General features: G+C 39.2%; 1 protein-coding gene across 1 annotated transcript in view; it reads left to right on the top strand.

The window, feature by feature from the left end:
• Nucleotides 1-8199: 8199 nt before the first annotated feature.
• The window catches only part of SUSD5 (sushi domain containing 5), a 38118-nt gene continuing 21970 nt past the window's right edge, over nucleotides 8200-24347 (top strand). The window contains exons 1-2 of the mRNA XM_041425233.1: nucleotides 8200-8293; nucleotides 16423-16600. Of these exons, the coding sequence (XP_041281167.1) occupies nucleotides 8200-8293; nucleotides 16423-16600 (272 nt within the window). The remainder of the gene's footprint in view (nucleotides 8294-16422; nucleotides 16601-24347) is intronic.

Raw genomic sequence — 24347 nt, 5'->3', positions numbered from 1 at the left:
AAGTTAAAATGATCAATTCTTTGAGGACACACAGTGTTGATTTTTCTCCTTTTTTTTTTTTTTTTAACCAAAAGAGGGATAATAGGTCTTTTTTTTCTAAATAAATATTTTAATATCAAAAAATATCCTGGCTACTTCCACTGCTAAAAGAGCATGTTTTGGTGTCCATTTAAATTTAATGTAACAACATATTTATATTTTCATGGGTTTTTTTAGCTAATAATAATCCACTACTATTTTTGTAGTGGGTAATAAAAATCAATGGTTGCAATGTTAGTAGCCTGGCATTTGTGGGCACACCAATTACAGTTCCTTACATTATTTAACTCAAACCCATTTGCAAGAGCTGGCCAGTTCCAGGGGCTGGCAGTAATTCATAGACTTTTAAGACCATATTTTGGTACACAAATTATGTTATTGCCCAACCCCCATCACCATTAGGGGGTTGTGGGGTTTGCCTTAACAGTTGTTCCATTGTTAGCTCCTGATGACTGGACTTACTGCAAGGATGGAAGTGTAGCAAACTTCAGGTGTTTTGGATGGCATTTGTCATGTAGTATGAACATGGTTTGAATGTTGTGTATCCATTTTCCTGAGACAAACTGAAGGGTGCTTTGAAAGGGAGAAAAACAAGGTGATGCTTCCAAATGACCCTTAACTATTGTAAAACTGATGGCAGGTAGGTCTGCTGATATAAGTGCTTGGGTGTTTGACACACACCCCACACCCACACATCCCACCAGAAGAGCTGAGTGTCACCATGAGACTCAGAAGCTGAAATGTTGGAGGAAAGATGCAAAAAAGATGCAGGAGAAGAGATTGAGAGGAACCTGATAAACATATTTTCTGAAAAGATGGAAGTGGAGGAATTGAGAAAACAGAAATTAGGCTTCCCTAGCCTAAGAGGAAAAGAGCTTGATAATTTTCCTTCTAGCCTCTTCTCCATGCTTCAATTCTCCAGACTCTCACAATAACTTAGAAACATCTGCATCTGCATGAGCTCTTCTAATCTACTCTCTGTTATGCTAATTCTTCCAATGATCTTTACATATCACCCAGAAGCCTGATGCTCCCAAATGCCATTTCTGTGCTCCTCAAGTACCTGTGCATGCTGTGTGGAAAAAGGGAAGATGGGGACTGTGGAAGGTTATTTTCTCCCCAAGTAGAAATGGGCAGCTATGACAGGAAAGACTTAAAGCTTCTTCAGCATTTCCCATTTTCCTATTCTTTATTGTCTTACCAAAAATTATAGTGACCTCAGTAATGACATGCTTGGCTTGTGCATGGAGGGAAGGCATTTCAAATATTGATATCAACAGCTTTGCTTTCAAATCTCTGTACTCAGTTCTGCAGAGTTAGGAAACACGACAGCTTTATCCTAACTGCTACAGAGCATTTGAGCAATGTCATTTTCCCCAAGTGGAATTAGGAAAACACAGCATTTTAGAGTCTGCATAAAACTCTACTTAAAATACTACTGGCTTAGTGCAAAGCACTGTCACAGGTTCTTGCATAAGCTTTGCAAACTGCAAATCATCCAGGCCAAAACTCACTTATATTTCCTGACTGTATCATGGCTGGTTACCGTGAGAGTCTGCCGTAAGAACCCTCTGCTTCAGCAGAGCCCTGTACTCCCTTTGGCTCAGCTGTTCCTTTCACCAGGACCTTTAATTCCAGGCACTGAAGTGAAGAACTTTCTCAGTTGCCTTTGCTCAACTCAGCACTTGGTCACACCCCCAGCAGCCAAGAACCTGTGGGGTGGATCAGAGCCACAGGTTGATCCACTTAAATGTGCAATAAATAGCTTTTAGTTGAACTGGTTGGTGATGTAAAATGCTGGGGTTTAGGCAGGCTGTGTTTAAGAGGTTTTCTGTTTAAACGATTCGAAATAGACTGGTGACCCACTCCCAGGAGGTACAAAAAATGTCAAGTCAGTTTAGCCAGCTCGTAAGTTTTTGGAGGTTTAGCGTTTGACCAGCCAACTTTTGAACACCAGCCATGGCTCTGTGACACACCACCCTGAGTCAGACACAGCACTAGAGGGCAGAGCAAATTCCTGATGAGAAATTAGGGTGCCTTAAGGTCCAGGGAACATTCCTTAGAATGCAGTTAAAGGAACTCCTTGGAAATAGCTGGAGATGGAAGCTGAGATGCAAAAGTCAAAATATTAGGTGACTGGTAAAATAAATGACAAATTAATTGCTATGCTGGAAGCATGACAAACCCTACAACCATGGCCTTGTATTTTCCCCACTGCTGGTTGTGAGCGTTTGCAGCTCTGAGGGACTCCTCCTTCTTCTATATTTGCAGGGATCTGTTTGCAAATGGAAGGACTGGATGTGTCCCTTTGAAAACCAAAGCAGAGGTGCTGGAGCACAATTCTGCAAGGGGAAGGAAACTCCATGCAATGAGCTGTGTGCCAAGGAGGTGGCAAATTTGCTGGGGCCAAAGCTGGCCTTGTAGTATTCCTGGGTCTCCATGCAGTGCAGCTCACAGGTGGTTGGAGGAAGTTAAAGCAGGAGTGGATGGAGATGGTGTGAGGTTTTGTGATGAATACTAAAGGTCAGCTCTCATGTGTTGGTCCCTGTTGACCCTGTGTGTGCAGGGCATGTAGCACAGCACCTGCTGATGCAGGTACAGATGCTGGTGTGGGCAGCCTGCTTTGGAGGGGACTCACAGCACCAGTGAGAGGTCAGGAAGGGACTGTCTTTTACCTGGTTGGTGCCCTGGGACTGTGAGAAGATGAGCCGCATTCCATACTTGCTCATGCCACGCCATATATCCAGTGTGAGGCATTCAGCAACTATAGACTGGGTAGATGCAGGCAGCCTTGGATTTAATCGCTCTCTCTCATCTAACCGCAGGTCATGGCTAGTGAAGGTTGGAGAGTGTGAGAATAACTGGATAAAATAGTGAAATGGGAGTGTTTTGTCTGCAGGCATAGAAATCTAGGCAAGGTATTAGGTTCTTATCCACCTAGACTTTTACAGATGCCTACAGAGAACAAAGATAAACCATTTGGGTAAAATTATATAACTTTCTACACTGCTACGTAACTTTCACTCTTTAAACTGATGCAAGGCCTTAAAAAAAGAAGAAAGTAAAAGTTACCACACTCCCCCAGCCAAATAACACCAACCAAGAGCAGCCAAAAGAGTTTGGCTTACCTTTGTTTGTCAGAAAAAGTAATTGAATTAATTTTGTATATCACTAATAGTGCAGCTGCTATTTTATGACCAGATACCATCATTCTTTTCTTGAAACTGTTCAGTCTCCAAGAAATGAAGTATGATTTTTACAGTTTACATGGCAATGATTTATATGAGGGTCATGGCCTGTCACATGACAACACCTGACCCCACATAGCATGATGTAAGTGTAAGAATTACACTCTTTCTTAGGGTCAGCAGCTCCATGACACAGATCCCTGTGTTCAACCCACCACCCACAAAGCGGGGGAAATATGTCTTTTCCTTTTTTAAAAAAATTTCTCCTTTTTTGTCAGCTCCCTGAATTACTTTCAGGTAGTTCTGCACATTTCTACTTTTTCCTTTAATTAGGTGCAAACACTCTGTATAAATAAAATAAAAAGTTCTCTGCAGCTAGTAGACTGTTGCAGACTGCCAGACACTGAAAAATGTTTGTCTGTGTTGCCATTGCCTAATAATTCACATTTTATAAACAAAGAAATCTTTCTCTCCCACTTTTTTCTCTCACATTTCCAGTTAGCTTTTGGGGGTTAGAAGCTTGGATCCAGCTGCAGAATAAGTTTGGATTCCAGTATACAGTAGGTGTACTATCCATGGAAACAATAGGTGTACAGTACTACCAAGGTTCCCTGCCTGCCTTTCAGTCACACAGACTCCATATCCTTTAGGAGATGTCATTGCAGTGCTTGTATGTAAATGCTGTATAATCTGTTAGGTATTTTAGATCCCTTTACGTGGTCCTTGGGAAGCCAAGTCATAATTCTTTACGTCCTTTTTCTAGCAGGGGCACAAGGCATAGACTTCCCCCATTACAATGGCATGATACTATGGAAGTATCTATAAAGAACATATGTTGATTCAATAAGAGTATATCAGAACAGTGTGTAAAGTTGGTTATCTCTGTTTATATGTGAAGAGAGAGAGTCTGGAGAGGCTGTGCAGGCTTAGGAGTTGATGTGCTACTAAACTGCAGAACCTAAACACTCTTGGTTTCCACAATTATCTACAGAGAGCCATTGTCTACAGAGAGCCATTGTCAACATATCTGGCCCATAGGAAACCAGTTATTTGGTTGCATTTGTACATGGATCAACTGGTATATGAAAGCTGGGAAATGGGAACTCATACCTGCGGATGGTATCACTGCAAATACTTATAGAGTTATCCTATAGTGCCATAATTCTTTGTAGGTGCTGCAGCTGAGTGTAGGGCACTGAGAAAACTATATGCCTCAGTTATTTGTGCACTTAGCTCCTTTCAACTTCAGCTCAAGACAAGACTTCAGAACTTCCAGACTGTATTACAAATTCTAGTAACCATGCTGGTTAGAGCAATTTAGTTGTCACCTTGCTCTCCTTCTGGATCTCTTTCTTAAAAAGAAAGTAGTGAAAATTTAGGATGATAAGTAAACCTGAAGCATATATCCCATTTAAATTCAGTTCTTCAAACTAAATTGTGCAGACTGTCAACATCTATTGAAGCTATTGCATTATGCAGAGAATCACGTGAAACAGAATTGCATGCTTTAGTGATGGAAGAGAGAGGTATCTTTTTCTGAACATAAATTTTATTTCTATTGTGCTTTACTCTGATATGAAAAGTGACCATTCCTGTGACTTTCTAGCATTCTTTCTTCAAAGATCAGTTTGTTGGCCAGCTGCAGCACTTTAACACATCTCCCAACATCTCCCCAGCTTGGCTTGAGATAGCAAATGTTTCGGAGTGTCTATGTGTTCAAGACTTTAGGACCCTAGTCCTTATCTTGAAGAGGCTCAAGATCAGTGTTAGAATCTGCAGAATTGGAGCAATGTTTACAGTATAAATTCTCAGTGCCAGAAAGTAAATATTCCTAGGAGTGGATATGAAGAGACCCAATACAATAATATCTACTGTAAATAAAATTGTTGCTGTTTGCAAATGTGTCTTTATTCACTTTCATTTTTTTTTTTAGATGTTTTATTTAGTCTTAACAATACACTCTAACTTGTGTGACATATTCCAGATGTAAATGTGCACAGATGCTGTTCAGGTTGTAGATGTCCAAACCTTTATTGTGTGCTGCACAGCACACAAGTGTCTTTTGTGTGTGCATTAATATGTGTGTGTACATGCTTTATAGCCCAGTGCCTTCCCCATGTCTTACTCACTGCATAAAAGTTTGCACACAATGAAACACTGTTTTAAAAAATATCCCCACTGGCACCTTCACTGCTGCCAAGGCAGGCACGATCTATCAGTGGTGTAAAGCTGCAGGCACAATAAATCTTTTGTAATCTCTCATTATACATTGTATTTGATACACTGAACAGTCTGACTGATGTGTTACTATAGTGCCATGAATGCCAAAGGTTCTGAGCAAAAGGTTATATCTGCTTTTAAGCATCTTAACTTCCAGATCTCATTCTGAGATTTTGGTTCCAAGAAGGATTTGATTCTAAAAGCAGGAATTTTTTCCTCGATTAATGTTGATTTCAATGCAAAACCATGCATATCTTCTAAGTATAAAACCTACTCTGCTGAGCTCTATAAAAATCTTCCAAAATACACTAAGGCCAGGAATTTTTGCTGGAATATAAGACTGGAAGGACAACTCTTTGGCAGTGAAATACTTACCTTCCAGGAATTCATAACCGGTAAATATCCTTACCTTTCCACACTTACAAACTTCCTTTACAGTTGAGATGGGATGGCAGGAAGAAACCAGGTCATTCTACAAATTGTTCATGCCTTCAAAAAGGAGCAGGTCTTGTGGTCTTGTGGTAATTCTTTAAAATCAGTAGGATGTTCTACTCAAGAATACAAGCTGAGATTTTCCAAGACAGAAGCCAGAGTGGCAACATGCCTTTACTTATATCAACACAAGGAAATGAGCCAATTATAGAAAAACTAACCCAACAGACCTTAGGAATTTTAGATGGAAATCCGGAAGATACTGCTGTTTCCTTCGCCTGCTTTGGCCAAACTCATGAAGACAGCAAAGAGCCAACAAAGTCATCAACCCTATGACAAGTGTCAGGGAAACCTGGAGCTATTGCTGTGGTCATGGTAGGTCTCTGCTAATGTCTGTGAGTCTTGCTGTAATTACTTACTCAGTTTCATGGAATATCTTTGCTGTCTCTCTAAAAGTGTCCACCACTTTTTAAAATAGGGACAGAGCAATTGGTGTATCAGAGGGTTAAAACTGCCATTAGCTACTTTGCTGGTAAAAGAAACATAAATTCAATGCATGTTACAGTTTTCTGTTTCCCTTTCTGTTATGTTGTATGTTCATTCCTCTTACACAGAGCATGGAGTTTCTGTTGAAATGAAATGCTCTTTTGTAGTTGTGTTATGCCAACCATCCTATGTTAAGGATGAAGTGAGAGAGAAACTTCCCATCCTTCTAATTTTGAGGGGGAACTTTACAAGTTAGGCTGGCAAGGCAATGCAAAAAAAACCCAAACCCTGTTACCCTTCCTATTCTCTGGATAAACAGAAAATTCAAAGCTACCTAAAATCTATCTCCAAGTTTTAAGCATGTAGATTCATATGCCAGTTATGGGTATACAGGAGAGGAAGAAGGCTACAATTATTTTAAAGTCAACTGGATCAGAGCATCATCTTCCCAAATTCATCAAAAGTAGGTGTTTTAAGAACTTCTACTGCTATGGTGTTATTTGCTTCCTTGAATTTCTTATACAGGAGTTCCTGACCTTGAGTCATTTTTGTGAGACTGAAACCAACCTTGTGCAAGTTCATCATTCTCAGACCATGCCTGTAGCTGCCTACCAGCACCTTGCCTTGTAGGACACCAGGCCTTCTGGCAGTGAGAAGGGTCAGCTCCTTACTTCTGCTTCCGGTAGCTCATAGTTTCTTGCCAGACTGAACAATTCTGCCCAGCTTCAAATTTCTAAGGGAAAAAATTTTAAGAAGCTGAAATAAAAGCAAAATAGGATGGGAATATGAAAACAACATTTCTGAGCCCTGCTGAGTTCCAACAGCAACACAAAACTATTCCGTTTATATATTTAGCTAAATAAATCCTGGCATCACCACTAGTAGGTTTCCTCTTATTGCAGGGGTTTCTTTTGACTTGTGTTGGGACAAATACAAGACGAATGAGAATGAGGGACAGATGTCAGTTCTGTAAGTGCCAGTGGGAACTGGCAACTCCCTTCATCAGCTGCTTTCAGAGTGTTCAAACCTGACCAAGACCATCTAGCTGGAGCAGGAATGCTGACAGAGACCAGCTGATGGACCCCAGCTTCAACCTGCAGTTCCTCGTGGCCATCCCAAAGCTGGAATCTGAAATAGGAGGGTTAATCCATCCCAGTGCTTCTCTTCAGGGAGGCTTGGTCGCCAGGGTCCCATGCCTTTGCCACTTTTCCTCAGCCCTCACCTGAGCACCATCACTCTCACTGCTGCAGCCACTGACCTCAGTTCAGCAAGGCGCTGCTGGCTGATTTTGTGTTGAGGAGAGTAAAGCACTCCTCACGCCTGCACCATCCCTCTGGAGATGCACAGCTGAGCCCACGAACTCACCGTGTACCAGCACCAGCCATGGAGCCGCCCGTCTCCTCTCAGACAGGGATTGCTGCTGCCCGTCGCTTGTCCTTTCCCCCCTTCTCTCTCCCTCCCGGCTTTTGCATTTCCTCCACCGTGATCCATTAGGTATTTACCGGCAGGACAATGTGACTTTTCACACCGGTTCTCTGTGTGCGCTGCCCTGCAGGCTGGGCTGGATAAAGCTCTCCCCAACCCCAGCTGGCTGGACATCTCCCCCCCACCTTCCCCTCCCCTTCACACTAGCCAAGCCAAGGATTCCTCTCTCCCTCCCTCTTTCTTTTTCCACCCCTCCCGCCTTCAGTGCAAACCCAAGACGCAGGATCCTGACGAGGGAAAGTGCTCCTTGAAATCATCATCGCAGACCCCGCTACGAAAGTGCAGAGGAGGAGAGAGAAAAAGCCTCGGCAGCCAACCTCCTGCAGCTGAGGGCTTTGGAAGCAGGGCAATGGCTCCAGGCTCTCAGAGATTCTCTCTCACCTTTCTCCAGGGCGTGGGATCTGTCTTCTTCTTACTTCAGATCATCTCTGTTCAGGCTGATGGTGAGTGTCCCATTCAGTTTGGGCTGGGTTGCTATGGCTGGAATGAGGGCTGTATGTTGAAATGTGTTATTGGAAAAGGGGGAAAAAAAACCCAAACCAACTTTTTTTTTTTTTTTTTTTTTTTTTTTTTTTTTTTTTTTTTTTAATAAGGGTCTTAAATACACACCCCAGTTTGCATTAGGAAACCTCTGATTCAGTGTTTTTGAGACTTTACAAATATCCTGAGGTTAAGCAGAGAAAGGAAATAAGATCCCAGAAGGCTCAGATTATTTTATTACAACAGAATGACAGGATAGTGAACTTTTCCAGAGGAAATAAGAATAATGAAACAAAGACAGAACACGACTAAGAAGACTCAGCTATATTTTAGGAGACCTCTCCTTATAATTCAAAAAGTACCTTTTCTCCAAAGAACTTTCCCATCTCCCCACTTCAGATGTGCCACTTTATACGGGCAGGTACTTGAGGAAGGGAATCCAAGAAGTGAAAGACTTTAATAGCCTTTTCTGTTCAGTGCCACACACGCTGAAAATGACTGCTCACCTTTCTGCACATGAGCTTCATCTGCACTTCACTGCTGAGGGATGTGATCAGGACACGGATTTGGCTGAAGCACCAGCTACCAGTTACTCTGAAATGGGATTTTTTACTCACTGATGGTGATCCTGAAAAGCTGCTTGACAGTTTCCAGTAGCCTAACACCCTTTTAATGATTCAGCTTGTGATAATGATGACCAACTTGTCTAAACCAAATCACTTACTTTTGAAACAACTGTATGATTTCCTGGGAGAGCAATGCTGAATGGTCACGTCTTTCCACTTTCACAGTTGCAATAGATTTATGCCCAATCTCAGGATTTTTTAATTCCAGCACCCTAATCCTTTACCATTGATGTTTGCTGCATTATTCCAGAGAACAGAACTCAAACATTATAGGCAATAAAAATCTCTTCCTTTTTGTTCTCGCAATATTTTTCTTGTTTAACTTAAATTTCTTTCAGTTGATGACAAAATAAGGCAAAGGAAGGGGAGAAAATTAATCTTGCCTGTATATTTCCACAGCTTTGAGTAGAATGTATAAATGTATACCACTTATACAACAGAACCCTTTCTTGTAAAGTTTAAGGAGAGTTACATTTCATTAAGCATAAAGGAAAAGAAATATGTCAGACAATTGCACTACATTGCAGTAGGCAAAACTGTGATTCTGTTTTTAGGATGTAATCCTTCCTTAGCAAAAAGCAAAATCCTTCCTTTGAAATGAGAAGAGAGGGGGAGAAGCATATCCATGAAAAAGGACTCTTTACAGAACTTAAGGACACAGGGCAGGAATAATAATTTTCCTTGCTAAGAATGAAGATCCCCTTGTTTTTTCAGGGGCACATTCCAATTTTTATTATTTTCATAAAATTAACAAAACTAACTTTTCGATTCCTAAACAAGCATCTTCTAAAAGAGAAAGGGTAAAATTGTTGGAGATCATTTTAAGGCAGAGGTCATGACAGATTGTAATTGTCGTTCAACAGTTTGTCAAATTTACTTCTCATGTGGTAAAACATTTATAGAATGAAAGGACAGAATATCTGAAGTACTTTACAGTTGTCAAGAATTATTATAATAATGTGGTTTGCAATTTCATTTAAATTCTAGATAGCATTGTGAAAGATGTGTAAGTCTGCTATTAACTTGATCTTCAGTGGGTTCTCCTAATATTAATATTTGAGCACACAACTGTAACGCTGTCCTACAAGCCATCTGGGTTTAAAACAAAAAAAACCACTGTATGTCAGCTTTAAAATTTACTGCTATGTATTTAAGAAGATCTGAGAATATGAAACAGGATTAATGCTTTCTTTTATAGCAAATTCTTGTCTGATCCAGTCAGAAACCACCTTCTCATTTTTTAAGGTGTGGGTCAAAATGTAACAGTGCTAGTTTCTAGTACATGTAAATGTCACTTAAGTGCCAATGGACCATTTGTAGTGACACATACGTGTTTGTGTATCTGTCATTTTTAACTGACTGTCTTGCAGACTGCTAAAGGGATTTCAAATATGTCTTGTAAAAAACCTGTGACATTCAGACTGGCCCCTGTTATAGTCAAACCTCTGAAACTGGTTGCAACGTATTTCCCTAAGGAAGGCTTTCACTTTATTATCTCACACAAAAATAATGACAGAGAGTAGGCAATAAAACTGATGGCCGTTGAGGTCTGGTGAAGGCGTAAAACTTTGGAGCTTAATTGATCTCTTATGACCATTATTTACCATGGCACATATTGCTGTAGCACAAATAGGCTGCAGAAATATCCAGGCAAATGCAGAAATAAAATATAGATCCGTTTCGCTTTGCAGCTTTTTTTCCCAATTGAAATGTGCTTGCTCAAAGCTGTTCAGGTCCAGGTCAGACGGACAGAAGACTCCCCAAGGGCTTGTTCATGCTCTGAGGTACCATGGTGTGCCACTGCCAGTGCAGTTACTGGAGAATAATATATGTTATTGTGACAGTTCTCAGTTGTATCAGTGTAAATTCAGGGGTTTAATTTGGGGTTTAAATTGTTTTCCATTTGCACTGGAATAGGAGAACAAGGATGTGACTTCCTGAATCCTGCACAGGAGTTGCTGCCACTATTTTTTGCCTCCCTCTTTTGTTTTTCCAAGGCTTCTAAAATATCCACACATATGAACTGTAGTTTCCTGCAGAGCACTTGCTCTGAGACAGAGCATGTCAAGAGAGGGTGATGGTGATTAATCATCATCATGTACCAAGACACCCCTGAAATGAAAAATGTGCTAATTTCAAAGCATTACTAATTGTGCCAAATTGGAGCTGGCCTGTTGGCTAAATTTGGATCACATGAAGCCCTGTTGGTCAAGCCAGTCATCAGCAGTGCCCGTGTGTAGTTCCTGCAGAGGTTGCAGATGAAAGGATCCAAAGTCCATGAAGCTGGGCACAGATAGGATCTGAGAGACATGCCTCTAACTAGAAAATGATGACATCCAAAGTAAGGAAACCCCCCTCCTAAAGTATTTCATTTGGCTTGTTTTGCATCCTTTTTTTTTTTTTTTTAAGTAAAGGAAAAAATGTATGTTCTTTTCTGCTCTCTCTCGAAGCTCATATTTCTGTAGCAGGTGTCTACACATTTCATTCTCCTGGTTGCAAAATGACACACATTCATGCGTGAACAATTCCAACTATTTGATCCTAAAGTGTCCAGTAAAATCAAAATTTAGGCTCAAGCTGGGTTTAGCCAGGGGGGAACTCAAAGATGACATTTTGATTTTACTATTTTTTCTAATGATGCAATATTTTTATTAATTGAATAAGACATCATTCACTGTTCCTCAAGAAATAAACTACACATTTGTGAACACTAATTAGAACAGGTAATTAACCAAATCTCTGTCTGCAGTTGTAGAGTTACTGGATCTTCCACCTTTATACTCACAATCAAGATACATTGTTACACACATCTATAGAAATGAAAATTAAATTTCGCTCGAAATATGGAAGAGACCTTTCTTTCTTCTGCTCTCTTTTGCCTCAATTTGAATTTTTTAATATTCAAGTAAAAATGTATTGGACTCCACATTTGCACATCTTTCACCAAATTCGTTTTGTTGAAACTGATTAAGTTTTATTCTTTGAAATAGGAAGTGTCATGTTGTGAGGTCAGCACAGTGGGCATGCCTTTTAAAGTGCTTTCATTTTATATTATTTTTGAGAGATGTTCTTATTTTAAGGTATATTTGACTATGCAGTTTTATGTTCCTTCTTCAAGCATGATGCAAATCCTGATGAAGAAGACATGGAGAAATTTGAACTACTTTCAGTGGGCTTTGAACTGTGCCTATGCACCTCAGAAGAACTTCTTTTTGTATCTGTTACTGTAAAAGAATACATCAGCCAAACTCTTTTCTTGATAACCAATCGAATTCTGTTAAACCCATTGATTTTCTGTAAAATATGAAGAAACAGCTTTTAGACTGGTTTTATTTTTGAAGAACATCTTTTTTGCACTTCCATATATCTGATTGTAGATGCCTCTTAAGTCTTGAAAGCATTATGAGGATCAGTTGTTAGAAGCTGAATTTAGCAATATTTGGAGCTGGAAATAAGGTGGAGTGAGAGTAATGAACCATTGGAACAGTTTATTATAAAGTGTGCTGTAAATTCTCCATTACTTGGAGGCATTGAATCATGACTGGATGCATGTTGAAAAGACATGCTCTAGTTCAACCATGAAATTTTGGATTTGGTGGAATTACAAGTGGAAATATACAGTCCAGTAAGGCAGGAATTGAATAAGGTGATAAAAATGATTCCTAGAAGCCCTGAGATCTACATCTCTGTGGGTATGTTTTCAATTAGAATACAGTGGGCTACTCTTAAGTAAAAATTATATTCATCTATTGCAAAAAAATAACTAAAACATTCTCAATAAATCAAAATATAATCAATGTTTTGTAATAATAGTGATCAGATAATGGCAGAGGGTAGCAATCTAATATATGCTATACAGTTATCAAAAAGGAAATCTTTTTTGTTTCAAGCATGAATTTTTCATGTGAACTGTGAATCCCACTGACAAATAGTGGTTGGAAGAATGATGTCTTATTATTTATGCCTCATCGTTGAAGTTAAAAGCTTTATCACTTGTTTCAAATGGGAATCTAAAAGAATCTTACTGTGACAAGGATCTTTTCATTCTGGACCTGCTAAACTCAACATGGTCAGTAAGCGTCCTGAGAAATACTACTTTGCATGGATTTTTAGCTTGACCTTTGAATCAAAGGGACTTGGTTTCTTTAGAAAAGCTTCAGCAAATTGTGTAGAGTTTTGGTAACAAATTTCCACACACCTGTGGAGGTGGAAGCATTACGGGAAACAAATGTTACAGGGCAGAAAGGAAGTGACAGAATTGAGAGGGAGCAGAGACATGGTGGCTGCTCAAAGGTACCACAACCAAAGGCATTCTACATTCTTCATGTAGACATGATCCTTCATCCTGTGTCTTATGGAAATACAGAACAGTCTCACATTTAAAACAGAATGACAATATATCTCTTAATACTCTCTCAGAGATAAGAGTGATTTCAACCACCCCAATATAAAAAAAATTACTGCTATGTCATCAAGTATGAGAGATACTTTTTTAAGAAACATTTCATTACAAATAGGACCGATAAAAATGTCACAAATAATTAGCCAGGACCCTTGGATTCCCTTAGACTGAAAATGATACCACTTTTGAGACTCAAAGTGAGAAAAATTCAATATATCCATATCTTGAGTATGTTAGCCATGACGTTGTAAGGTGCAGAATTTAATGCTGCATTCTTTTTGTTTAAGGGGATTTCCTGTTTTTGTGTGGGTTTGTGTTTTCCTGTTGCTGTGCTAGCCTGTCTCCTGTATTTTTTCCCTGTCAATGCCCTTCAGTAATGGGACGCATCTCAGGATACTGAGGATTCAGCTATTCCATTGCTCCAGTGTCTGATAAGTGAGCTTTTCTTGCTATTATATTTTCTAAGTAAGAAATTAGACAAAATCAGAGAGCACATCTTGAAAACTGGGCAGATAGCCACAGAGATTCTGAAACTTTGGAGAAAATTCACAGGTTGGTCTGGTAAACAGATTGGCCTTCTTTACCCACTTCTAACCAAATTCTGGCTAACCAGAATTTCCTATAAAGTAGTTCACTGTAACTTCCCAAACAGTAAGTCTTTCCTAACTCACCTTATAATTCACTTGTTTATACAATTTGATCATCCCAGATACCTTTTCAAAGGACAAGACTCTGTGTTGACAGCATCTTCATAGCTTCTAGTAAAAAGTTAGTGTATTTTAAGTACTAGCAAACAACATAACAGCAGTCAAGGGAAGCTGTCAGCCTCTGTCTTGGACAGGCAAAAAATTTAACTCTTTAAACAGGTAACTCTTGCATACTGGTAAAACAACTAAATCATTAACTAATTATATCTAGATGGAACTCAAAGCTTGACCATTTTCCTTTTTTAAGGCTTCTAATTGAAATGCTATTATCTAGAAAATAAGGGTTATACCATGTCAAAATAGCATTCACAATTTAAGTTAGATGTTATGCAAACATGCCCTATATGTTTTTGATGATGCACCTCAATCCTAACAGTCTAATGGTGAAATGTAGAATGTGGACAAGTTTTTAGTTGGGACAAAGCCTTGTAAATCATTACACTTAATCCCTGTTTTCCTTCAGGTGCAAAAGTTGTTTTGCCACTTAAGAACGGCTGTTCAAAACCATCGTCTCTCTGTTTATACTGTCCCCCTCCCTAGGCCATGCACACTTCACTGTGACTGTCGAGGCTTTGGCAAAAGGAGCTTCATTAGTGTCATGTGCATTATGTGGGACATGTTGCAAAGAATCCTGATGTTTGTGTACTCAGGGATGTAGAGTCTTGCTGCTTTCACTACTTTGTGTGAAACCCCTCATTCTAATTACAGTTAATGGTTTTGATTACAGTGGAGAGTCCAAAGATAATGTAACCTAGTGGTTATCACACTGACTAGTGTTTCTGATTGTATTCCTTGGTCAGCTACTGTTAAATGCCTTAGGAAAATTGCTCTGGGTACTCTGAATTTCTGTTCCTTCTCATAGCTGCTTGTCCTGCTTATTTAAATTGCCATTTTCCCAAGTCAGGATGGCTTCCTGCTGTGCACATGTAGAATTCCCACCAAGGTAGGAGTCTTCATTAGGACCCATCTACCCTTGTTAGCTAATGTAAACACAAATTACATGTTTGCTTGAGGGAAACTACATTTTTTAATGTAAGAACGGTGATTCTTCTAGTGGGTGTAGTTGTGCACAGGTGAGAACAGAAAGCTGTCGGGAGCAGACCTACCCTGTGTATGTTCCCTTTATTTAGGATTAGAATCAGATTTACCAATTTGTTGAAAGAGTATGTGGTGAGAGTGGCACTTGGTACAGAACCAGGCTGAATCAGTCTGAAGAATTCCCAATACTGGTCAATATCTCCTATGAGTGAGAAGCTGGCTACATAGCAAACACTTGGTATGTGCTGGAAGTTATGCATTCATATAACCACTACCACAAATCCCCTTTGGAAATAAGACATAAATAAGAGTTTCCAGGCATTTACTGAACAAGTGGTGCTTAAAAATTTTCTTCCTGCAACTGCAAGCAATCTCAGCCTGTACCTTTGAAATCTAGAAGGTATTCTGAGGGATGCTATCATCAGAAAAAAAGACAGTTATGCCAACTTAAATGTCAGCTGCAAAGTGTCTCTTTGTTTATTTCCTTTACTGGATCACTCAGCTAATATGTTTATTCCATAACCCAGTAACTCCTCAAACTTCATTGCCAAAACCCCAGCTGACCTGTTTCCAGTTGCCAAAACCTCTAACTTTCACCCTTTCAGCTTTTCTGGTATTAGATAAATTAAAGTAAAATAAACTGAACTGAAAATAAAAATAACACAAAAAATAAGTTGTGCTAAATATGTTCTCATGCTCATTCAAAAAGAAAAAAAAATAAAAAGCCTTCCATTAATAAAAAATTCTTTCTTTCCAAAAATGAAGCAGTCTGCATTTAGACACCAGATGTCATGGAATGACATAATTTTGATTTTAGACAATATGTAGAAATCTATTTCTGGAGTGGAAGGCAGGGCTGCAATACTGGCTTTCAAACATATGCTTGCTTTATGGATGTAGCTATTATAGAGTAACTGTAAAATGTTTAGTAATGGATTCCAGTGTTAGTAGCTTACAGGAGCTGTTCTTTGAGATTTTGACTTTATACATGCATATGAGAGAGTATCATGCTTTATCTCTCCAGATCTGAAGCACAGACCTACAGAGGTAAGACAAGGTTCCCCTCTGAGATAGGAATGACTGAATGGCTTAGCCATTCTTGCTTTTCCTGTGGTGGACAAAATTAAAAGAAAAGCTAACACAAGGATACTTACAGTCCTGATTAAATTAGGCTGTCCAAAAAAAGAAAAAGGTGGGCCAATAAAATAAACTTAGTAAAAGCATGAAGGCTTTATTTGGTGATAATTTGCAATATTTCTGTTGAATATGTATTGAGTACAATCCCATGATGAATGACATGTCCTTTCTTGGTGTTGCAGGGAAAGTGTTTGCACTTGAGTCCAAGAACAACTCTCAGGGCCTGGATTTAGCCGAAGCTGAGAAAGCTTGTGTTGACCTGAGTGCTCGCTTAGCAACTGCAGAAGAACTGAAAAGGGCTGTTCTGGACTGTTCTTTTGCTGGCTGCACCACAGGATGGCTCGCCAGTGGCTCTGCTGGGTAAGGACAACAGCATAACTCTTTCTGGGAAGTATGAATGATGGTTGTCAAGCAAGTTTTCCACCTTGACTAAGATTTGCTGAAAAACACTGGCCACAATTCAATCACCATGACATACAGCTAAATTGGCCACTCTCCTTCAAGAATTAGTTTTTTACAGCTAATATTGCAGGTACAGAATTATTCATCAGTCTCACATTATGATTCCACAGATTTGATGCAATTTCCTCTTCTTCTTTCCTGCTGAATTACATCATTGTGGCTCCTGTTCCCCTGGCCTATAGTGGGGTGCTGAGCCTTAAAGAGCCTTGCAGGACACATGTCCTTGCTGAGGACACAGTGCTGGAGTTGGTGTCAGTGCTCTCACTGACTGTTATTCTCCAGTCCTTCAGAAGCTCAGCAAGCAAAACTTCTCATGGGAACCACGTGTGTCTGTCTAAGATATCGATGCATGGCTGAGCAGACAGTAGGCCTGTTCAAAAGGACACAGATGCACTTAGATATCATAACCCACATGTGCTAGAAAGTTTGTTGGTAAAGCCCACCAGGGAAGTGGCGTTGTCCCTGAATGTCTTTGAGGTAGTCGGGTGACTTGACATGGCACTAGGCTGAGCTTTTCTTTGCACAAAGCATTGTTACCTCTGTAGAGACTAACTTAAAGCAGGATTGTAAATGGAGGTGTTGAGGGAATGTCTGATGTCACTGAAGCTGGGACCATACAGAAATTGCCCAGAAGGAGTATATCAAATCTATTTTCAATGCTTGATGGGGATAAAGTTTTGTTTTATGAAAAAATTATTTCCAAACTTTAGCCTATTATTAGATTTTGTAACATTTGCCAGTTTTTTAGGTAAGCATTGGTGTTTCTGTATTTTTAGTAATAAAATTTCCAAAGGACAGAAAATTACTACTATCAATGAAATATTATATTTAAACTATTTCAAGGAAAAACAACCAAGGATAAAAGACAGTGATTAAGACCCCAAAAATCTTCTTCCTAAGACAGTTGCTGACATGTCTTACAGGCTGGCGAGCCAGGAAAACTCTATAACTGTAAGAACTCCATGGCAAAGTTGTTCTTCAGGGTCTTTTATACAACTTCTGTATTCTGGAAATGAAGAATCATGATGGGTAGGAGAAAAAAATCATAGCTTGTTTTATCTAAGCAATATCACTAGTTAGTCCAGCCACATCCCCAATTAATTGCTATGGGCACTGAAGCTGTTACTATTAATAGATTAGCTGTGGACTGAATATCTTCAATACCAAAACTGTGAAAAAACCATTGTGATAAAAACACACTGTAAGCATGGGAAGGAAATGGAGACTTTTCATCCCTTCTAACCTGATGTACTGCTTTCCTCCAATAAATCTGTCCTTAGTATGGAAGTCTCTAAACTATTTATCAGAAAGAACTTTGGGGGGGCATATCAGCACACCATTGCTGCGCAGTCACCAGATCTGACCTTCACTGGAAAGCATCACCAGAGAGAAAAGTTCTTCAGAGATGGAATTTTATACCCTGGGGCTATTTTACCCGTGGTTGGGCAAGCACCAGAAAGTATGTTGCTTGTTTCATTGAACTGGGTATTTGTGGCTCTGGGGAAAAATAGGAATTGTATACTGCCTAAAAAGGCTAATCTGTTTCAACTGTAAGTTAATGCAGCTCTGGAGAAAGAACTGAGCTCTTGAGTGCAAAGTGTGCAAATGGGACAAAGTTGTTTAAGTTGAGCAAGTTCAGCTCCAATATAGAGATTTACAGAGAAATTTAGATGAAAGGGTAAAATGATGCCAAAAGGAGTTCAATGATAATACATGCAGAAGAAACATGCAATCTACTTAAAAATATCTTTTCAGGGTCTGATTTACCTCCCTCAGGCCAGGAAAGATATGAGGACATAGCTATGGACAACACAAAGAAAACCTTTGTCACACTGCATCTGTAGTAAAAACAGAAAAACAAACAAACAAGCAAAAAAACGTTCAAGCAAACAAAGAAGTTGCTAGAGTGTTTATGGAGTGGGATGAAGAATATGAAAAAAATATTTGTGTAGGTCAGTGTAATAGTTGTGGGTTTTGGGTTTTTTTGGAATACTATGTGTACTGTTACTGCATCTTGGGAAAGGTACTAAAAATGTCTCCAAAAAGGGCTCAAAAATGATTAAAGTAATAGAAAATCTATTAACAAGGGACTCCAATTATTTTACTAAATTAGTTATTTATTTTTTTAAATTTACTGATTCAAAACTTTGGGTCTTTACTTGATAACTGGAAACATGACAGCAGGGATAAAGGATAGCTAGTACAGAGAAAAACCTCTCCACTTCAGTTGATATAACCCAGAGAAGGGAAATTAGGCTTCACAGCATGTCCACAAGTTAGAGAAGTATGGAAAATTATGTCCAAAAGAAAGGACTCTTTGCTGCGCACACCTTGTGTATTTATCTTGATGAAGCTCCACATCTTTGAATGATAGGTGACCTCCCCACATCTGCCAGGTCCAGAACTGTTCAGGACTTTGTAAGTTGGATCTAAAACCTTGGAATCCTCCCAGCAGCTAACTGGCATCCAATGCAGATCACAGCACTTTAGTCGAAAACTCTCCTGTATCCTCTTGGACTGTGTAAATCAGAAAGGAGACAAATAGGCGGGAGCATGATAAAAGTTCCTAATTTCAGGAAGAATGAGGTTTGGTTTATTTATTTGGTGCCTGGAAGGTATCCCAATCTTTGCCCTGAGGAAAAATGGGTTAGACATTGGCAGTAGAAGTAAACACAAACAAATGATGTGATTGAAGTCTTTACAGTGTTGCAGATTTTCTGCACTTAGATTTAAAACTGAACCTTTCACCACTTAGATTTAAAACTGAACAGGAGCTCTAGCAGACATGTAAGGACTTTTTCACTGCTAGATCCATTCTCCAGGTTTTGCACAAGTCTGTGATTTGTTCACTTCTGATAGCTATTTATGGTTTAGTGGGTTTTAGTGAGTAATTACAATCCCACTCCTGGTAAATATATCCATCACTGTTGATTATTTTGTCCTTATTATTACTTTTACAGCCAAATCATAGCCTGGAAACCTGAGGAGTTTCTCCTGTTGTGGCAGAGGCACATCACTGAGTCAGCGTGATCATGTTTATACTGCCTACTCTCTGGGCTATAATTCTTTTATGGGCAAAGAGGACCATTTGGACTAAAGAGCCAGCCCAGTTTGGGTGACTGTCAAATTTCTGATGACTCTCATGCAAATGCATGTCATCCATATTTAAATATGCCCACTTCAGTCCCTGCAGTCTAGTTCAAGCAGCAGGTCTTGATGAATATGAATCATTTCAACTGATGCAGAATGGAAATTGCTTAAACAAATAGATCTCTGCCAATAAATCCAAAGACACAATAAACTGGGTGGTTTTGTGGTTTGAACAGCCTGAAACAGAACTTCTTTCACAGGAATAAGGAGATGTTCTTGTCTTGGGAAAGCCCTTGCAGTTGTTCAGGCCAACCCAATTCAGGGTTCAGGGCTCTTCACACAGACATGTCCCTGACAGTCCAGGGACTTGGGAACTATTTGAGAAGAGCCACTGACAAGTAAGTAGGGATAACTTCTCCCAGCAAGCCATTTACAAGTCAGTCCTGACATGTGTAACTTATAAAGCATTACACATTGTTGCATTTCAGGAAATGAAACGTCGTTAGGCAAGTCTCATTTGTCAGATGAGCCCTAATAGCTATTTATACTAAAAATGACACTCTTATGACTTACTTGCATGTCAGACAAGTGAGTCAGTAAAACCATCAAGTGATCTGCCAGAATATAAATGAAAAAAAGGTGGCAGAGTTCTGAAAGGCTCTCACTGCTATCTTTTGAATTCAGATGTCATGCTGGAAAACTTTGTGTTGAGTCTTCCAACACTAGGCAGCATGTCCTCTAGTGTCTTGTCTTCTTTTCTGGGGTTTTTGAAATTTAGGAAGTGAACATGACACAATTGGTATGAACATCAACCCCTTGCAAACAGCTATTTATTTTAGAAATTGTTAAACATCCTCAACACCTTGTATTAATATCCCCATAGCAAATTTACTCATTTCCAGCGATTTTGTAAGATGGAAAAGCTGAAGCTGTCCTATTCCCTATCCTGTTCCTCATCTGCCTGCAAAGACATGGAGCCATGTGTCTCTTCTATAACAGCTTTGAAGCTCTGCATAGAATTTTTCTTCTATGACAGACTTCCTGCAGGGCTGTCAACCTGCTCCTTTATGTGAAATTGCCCTGGGCTGGTTCCTACCCAGCCCCTGGAGGATTTATTCCAGAGGGGATAAGTCTGGAGTGAGCAAGCAGAGTCAGCTAGAATAAGCTCTGCTGTGAGAGTCAGAAGACAGGGTTTCTTTTATTGGCTGACCACAGACCAGGTGTTTGTTGCTAGGAAAATTACTTTGTCTCTATTTTTCCTTCCTTTTGTTAGCTCTTTGGGTTTTGCACTGGCTGCTTTTGAATGTTTCTACAGTGTCAAACACAACAGGGCCCTCCCTGCAAATGACACCAGTGGGAAACGTAATAATAAGGCTCAAATATGATATTTCACAATACTACCTACTTCTTTTTCTGCCTACTGCGTGACACTTGCCCAGTACCTGACAGTATGATAATTAAAGTACATTTCCTGGGCAAGAAAAAATGGAACATCCAAGGAATGAAATGAAGGGGCAGTTGCTAACCCTTGCCAGTCCTCTCATCTGTATTGGTAAAGCCTTGGGCTTGTGGGTCCCTTGAAATTCATCCAGGTGTGCATGCTAGAACAGGCCCTCTAGCTCTTTGCAGAGAAGCAGTTCTGGTGATACGTCACTTTGGCAAGCTCTTGGTTTTATTTCAAGGCTGTGCTCTGCTGACTGGTGATAATGTACATTAATTTGCTCCCAGACATGTATTTGAGGCAGGTCAAGTAATTCCCTTCAAGAGACAAATCCAGACATAACTGACAGGACATGGTCCAATTCAAAATGCCGAAGTTGCTTATGAAATTGTCTGAGAAGGTCTTGGACTACAGAATGCCTTCATGTCACAAACTCCTGTCCCACAGCTCACGGCTCGTGTCATGACTTTGTCTTCTTGCTGCTTCTTGTCAGTCTTCTCAGTAAGTCTCATGCAAGGTAAAAACAAAGTAATTGTGTTCCAGGAATAGGGATTTCGACATAAAGCTCAGTCAGGAAACTTGAATTTAGAAAACAGGGCATGGCCATCTTAGTCCAAGGGATGATATCACTGAGCAATGTAGCCATGAGCCACTTTCCATCAGCTTTGGGAGGAGAGAAGCAAACCTTTTCTTAGCACAACTTGGGACAGCAGCATGGACAAAGTATGACAGCTATGTTTCTTGTGAAAGAGACAGCCAATAATTGAATAACTTCTTAGAAAATGTATTTTTTTGAGGAAAAGTACTGCACAAAAGAAAATACATTTTTTTATGTATTTTCTAGGACAAGCACCCAAAACACCATCTGCTGAACTGTTAACATCACAGTCCTCAAAGATGCCATTTACTAAGTGAGATATGACTCTCAGTTTTAAATTGTATTTTTACTGGAAGGTGTTTTGTAACGAACTCTAAGGGATTTAGCAAAACTTTAGCAAGCTTTGGCACAAAAAGCATGAGTTTGTTAGTGAAATTAATGAATGCCAGAAGGTTAGAAATCTTTCCTAAGACCAAGGAAAATCACAATATTGAACAGGAAAGCAAGCCTGACGTTAGAGATGGAGTAACAGAAATGGGGTACAATGCAACAGTATTTGATGAAAGCTAATAGGAATTTCTGTCTTAAACCAAATAGAAAGGCACAGCAGGAGAATGAGCTGGGGGTAGTCAAAGAGCACAGGACAGCAGTGGGCTTGTTGTAAAGTGAAATAACTCACGTAAAATTTCTGAGAAAAATAAATGTGGTCATCCTAAAAGACATCCAGCAGCAGTTCCAGAGGAGAGAGGGCAGCACTGAAGAGCACCAGTGAGACCTCACCTGCAATAGTCCAATGTAATTCTTTGCATCCAAGCTCAGGGTGTCTGGGCTCAGACTAGGATTAGACAAAGAAAGCACCTCTCTTATCAAAAGGTGATTAAAGGTGATTCATTTATCTGAATGAATGAAGACAGAAATGGGATATACTTATTCTTTGCAAGAGTTGCTAATATCAGGATTGTAACTTATCAGACAGTTCTAATGAGGGTGATTTTGTACTTTTCAAAAGAAATTCACATATTCTGCCTTTTTTTTTAGAATCACTGTAATGCTTTGTTGTATGTGAAACCTCTGAGAATGGAGCTGTTTTGTAAATTAATAGCATTCATAAAATATTTTTTATTTTTTTAAACCCTTTAGTAACTAATCAGTAACCTCTGTTATGAAAGCCATGGACTAAACTGGAGCCTGTAAAGTGAAATTGTGTGAAACCACCTTTCTAGTGATGCTTGACCTGTCATTGAGCACCCAACTAGTCCAGCCCAGGAAGCAACATGATTCTCCTTTGCTTGCACTCAGAATGCTCAAATTATATGTACCTAATGATATTAGAGCAAAATGGCAACATAAAATCTTTCATACTAGGCTACAGTATGAAAGCCTGCGTGAATGGGCCATATTTATTTAATGAACAGAGGCCTTACTATTTCAGTAGTCATATGTACAATTTTAAGCACAAAAGGCTGCATTTTGGTGTATATTTTTAAGAATCTAAAGGATATTGGTTCTGCCTTGGTAAGACCTCCTTTTTGACATTTCCAGTGGCAGTATTGCTGTTGGAATGTCTTCATGTCACACTTAGCAGCTGCTTTCTTTGGGACACATCCAGCCAAAATTAGCCTCTATAGTTCCCAGGCAATGGACTTTCCAAAGCCCACCTGTGCTCCCCTTCATGACTTTTCAGGGAAATTTTCTTCCCTTTGGTAATCATGAACATGTCATTTATATTTTATTCCTCATCAGAGCCAGCTTTGTAATTTGCAGTTTCCCAAAATACAGAGGGGAAAGACTAAGAATAAAAATCCCTCATTTGGCTCCCAGACTACTATTGGTTTTTTTCTCTTACCTAGTTACTGAAACACAAACAGTACAGCTGACCCATTAAAAAAAAAAATTAGCACAACATGTTAAAGATTTTTATCTTGACTAAGAAAATGATGAAGTTTTTAACTTTCTAACTAGGGGAAGGTTTCTTAGAGTGTGTTTTCAACCAGACTTTCACAGTGCCTCAACAAACACACTGTTCCTGATGTTCTTCTGAGCTGAATATATTGCAAGCTCATACTCCTATGAATCAATGTCATAAGACCATTCTGACTCAGTTAAGTGAATTTATTGACTAAGACTACAAAACCTAAAATCAACTGGTGGATAAAGTAGCAACTACAAAAAATGTCCCACCTACTGTTTTCTGTGCTGATGGATCACGCTTTATCATATCAACTCAGCTGTCAAATCCATATGTTTTAACCTGGGCTCACTGAAACATTTTCAATATTACAAAATTGCCTTGTAATTTTCTTAGAAAGCAAAATTATCAGTGGACACTACTATTAAAAAAGTTATCATTTACATTAAAATAGTAGGTCTTTATTAAAAATTCATTTATTATACATACATAAAATTTATGACATTAACTGTAATTACAACAGTTCAGGCCTACAATTACCATATATTTATTAATATGTATTATATTGTGGCATATTATGACATATTGTAAAATAAGTACTATTCAT

This window comes from Onychostruthus taczanowskii, unplaced genomic scaffold (genome assembly GCF_017590055.1).
Source record: "Onychostruthus taczanowskii isolate IOZ18803 unplaced genomic scaffold, ASM1759005v1 scaffold88, whole genome shotgun sequence".
Classification (NCBI taxonomy): Eukaryota; Metazoa; Chordata; class Aves; order Passeriformes; family Passeridae; genus Onychostruthus; species Onychostruthus taczanowskii.
This window is presented reverse-complemented; position numbering and strand designations above follow the sequence as displayed.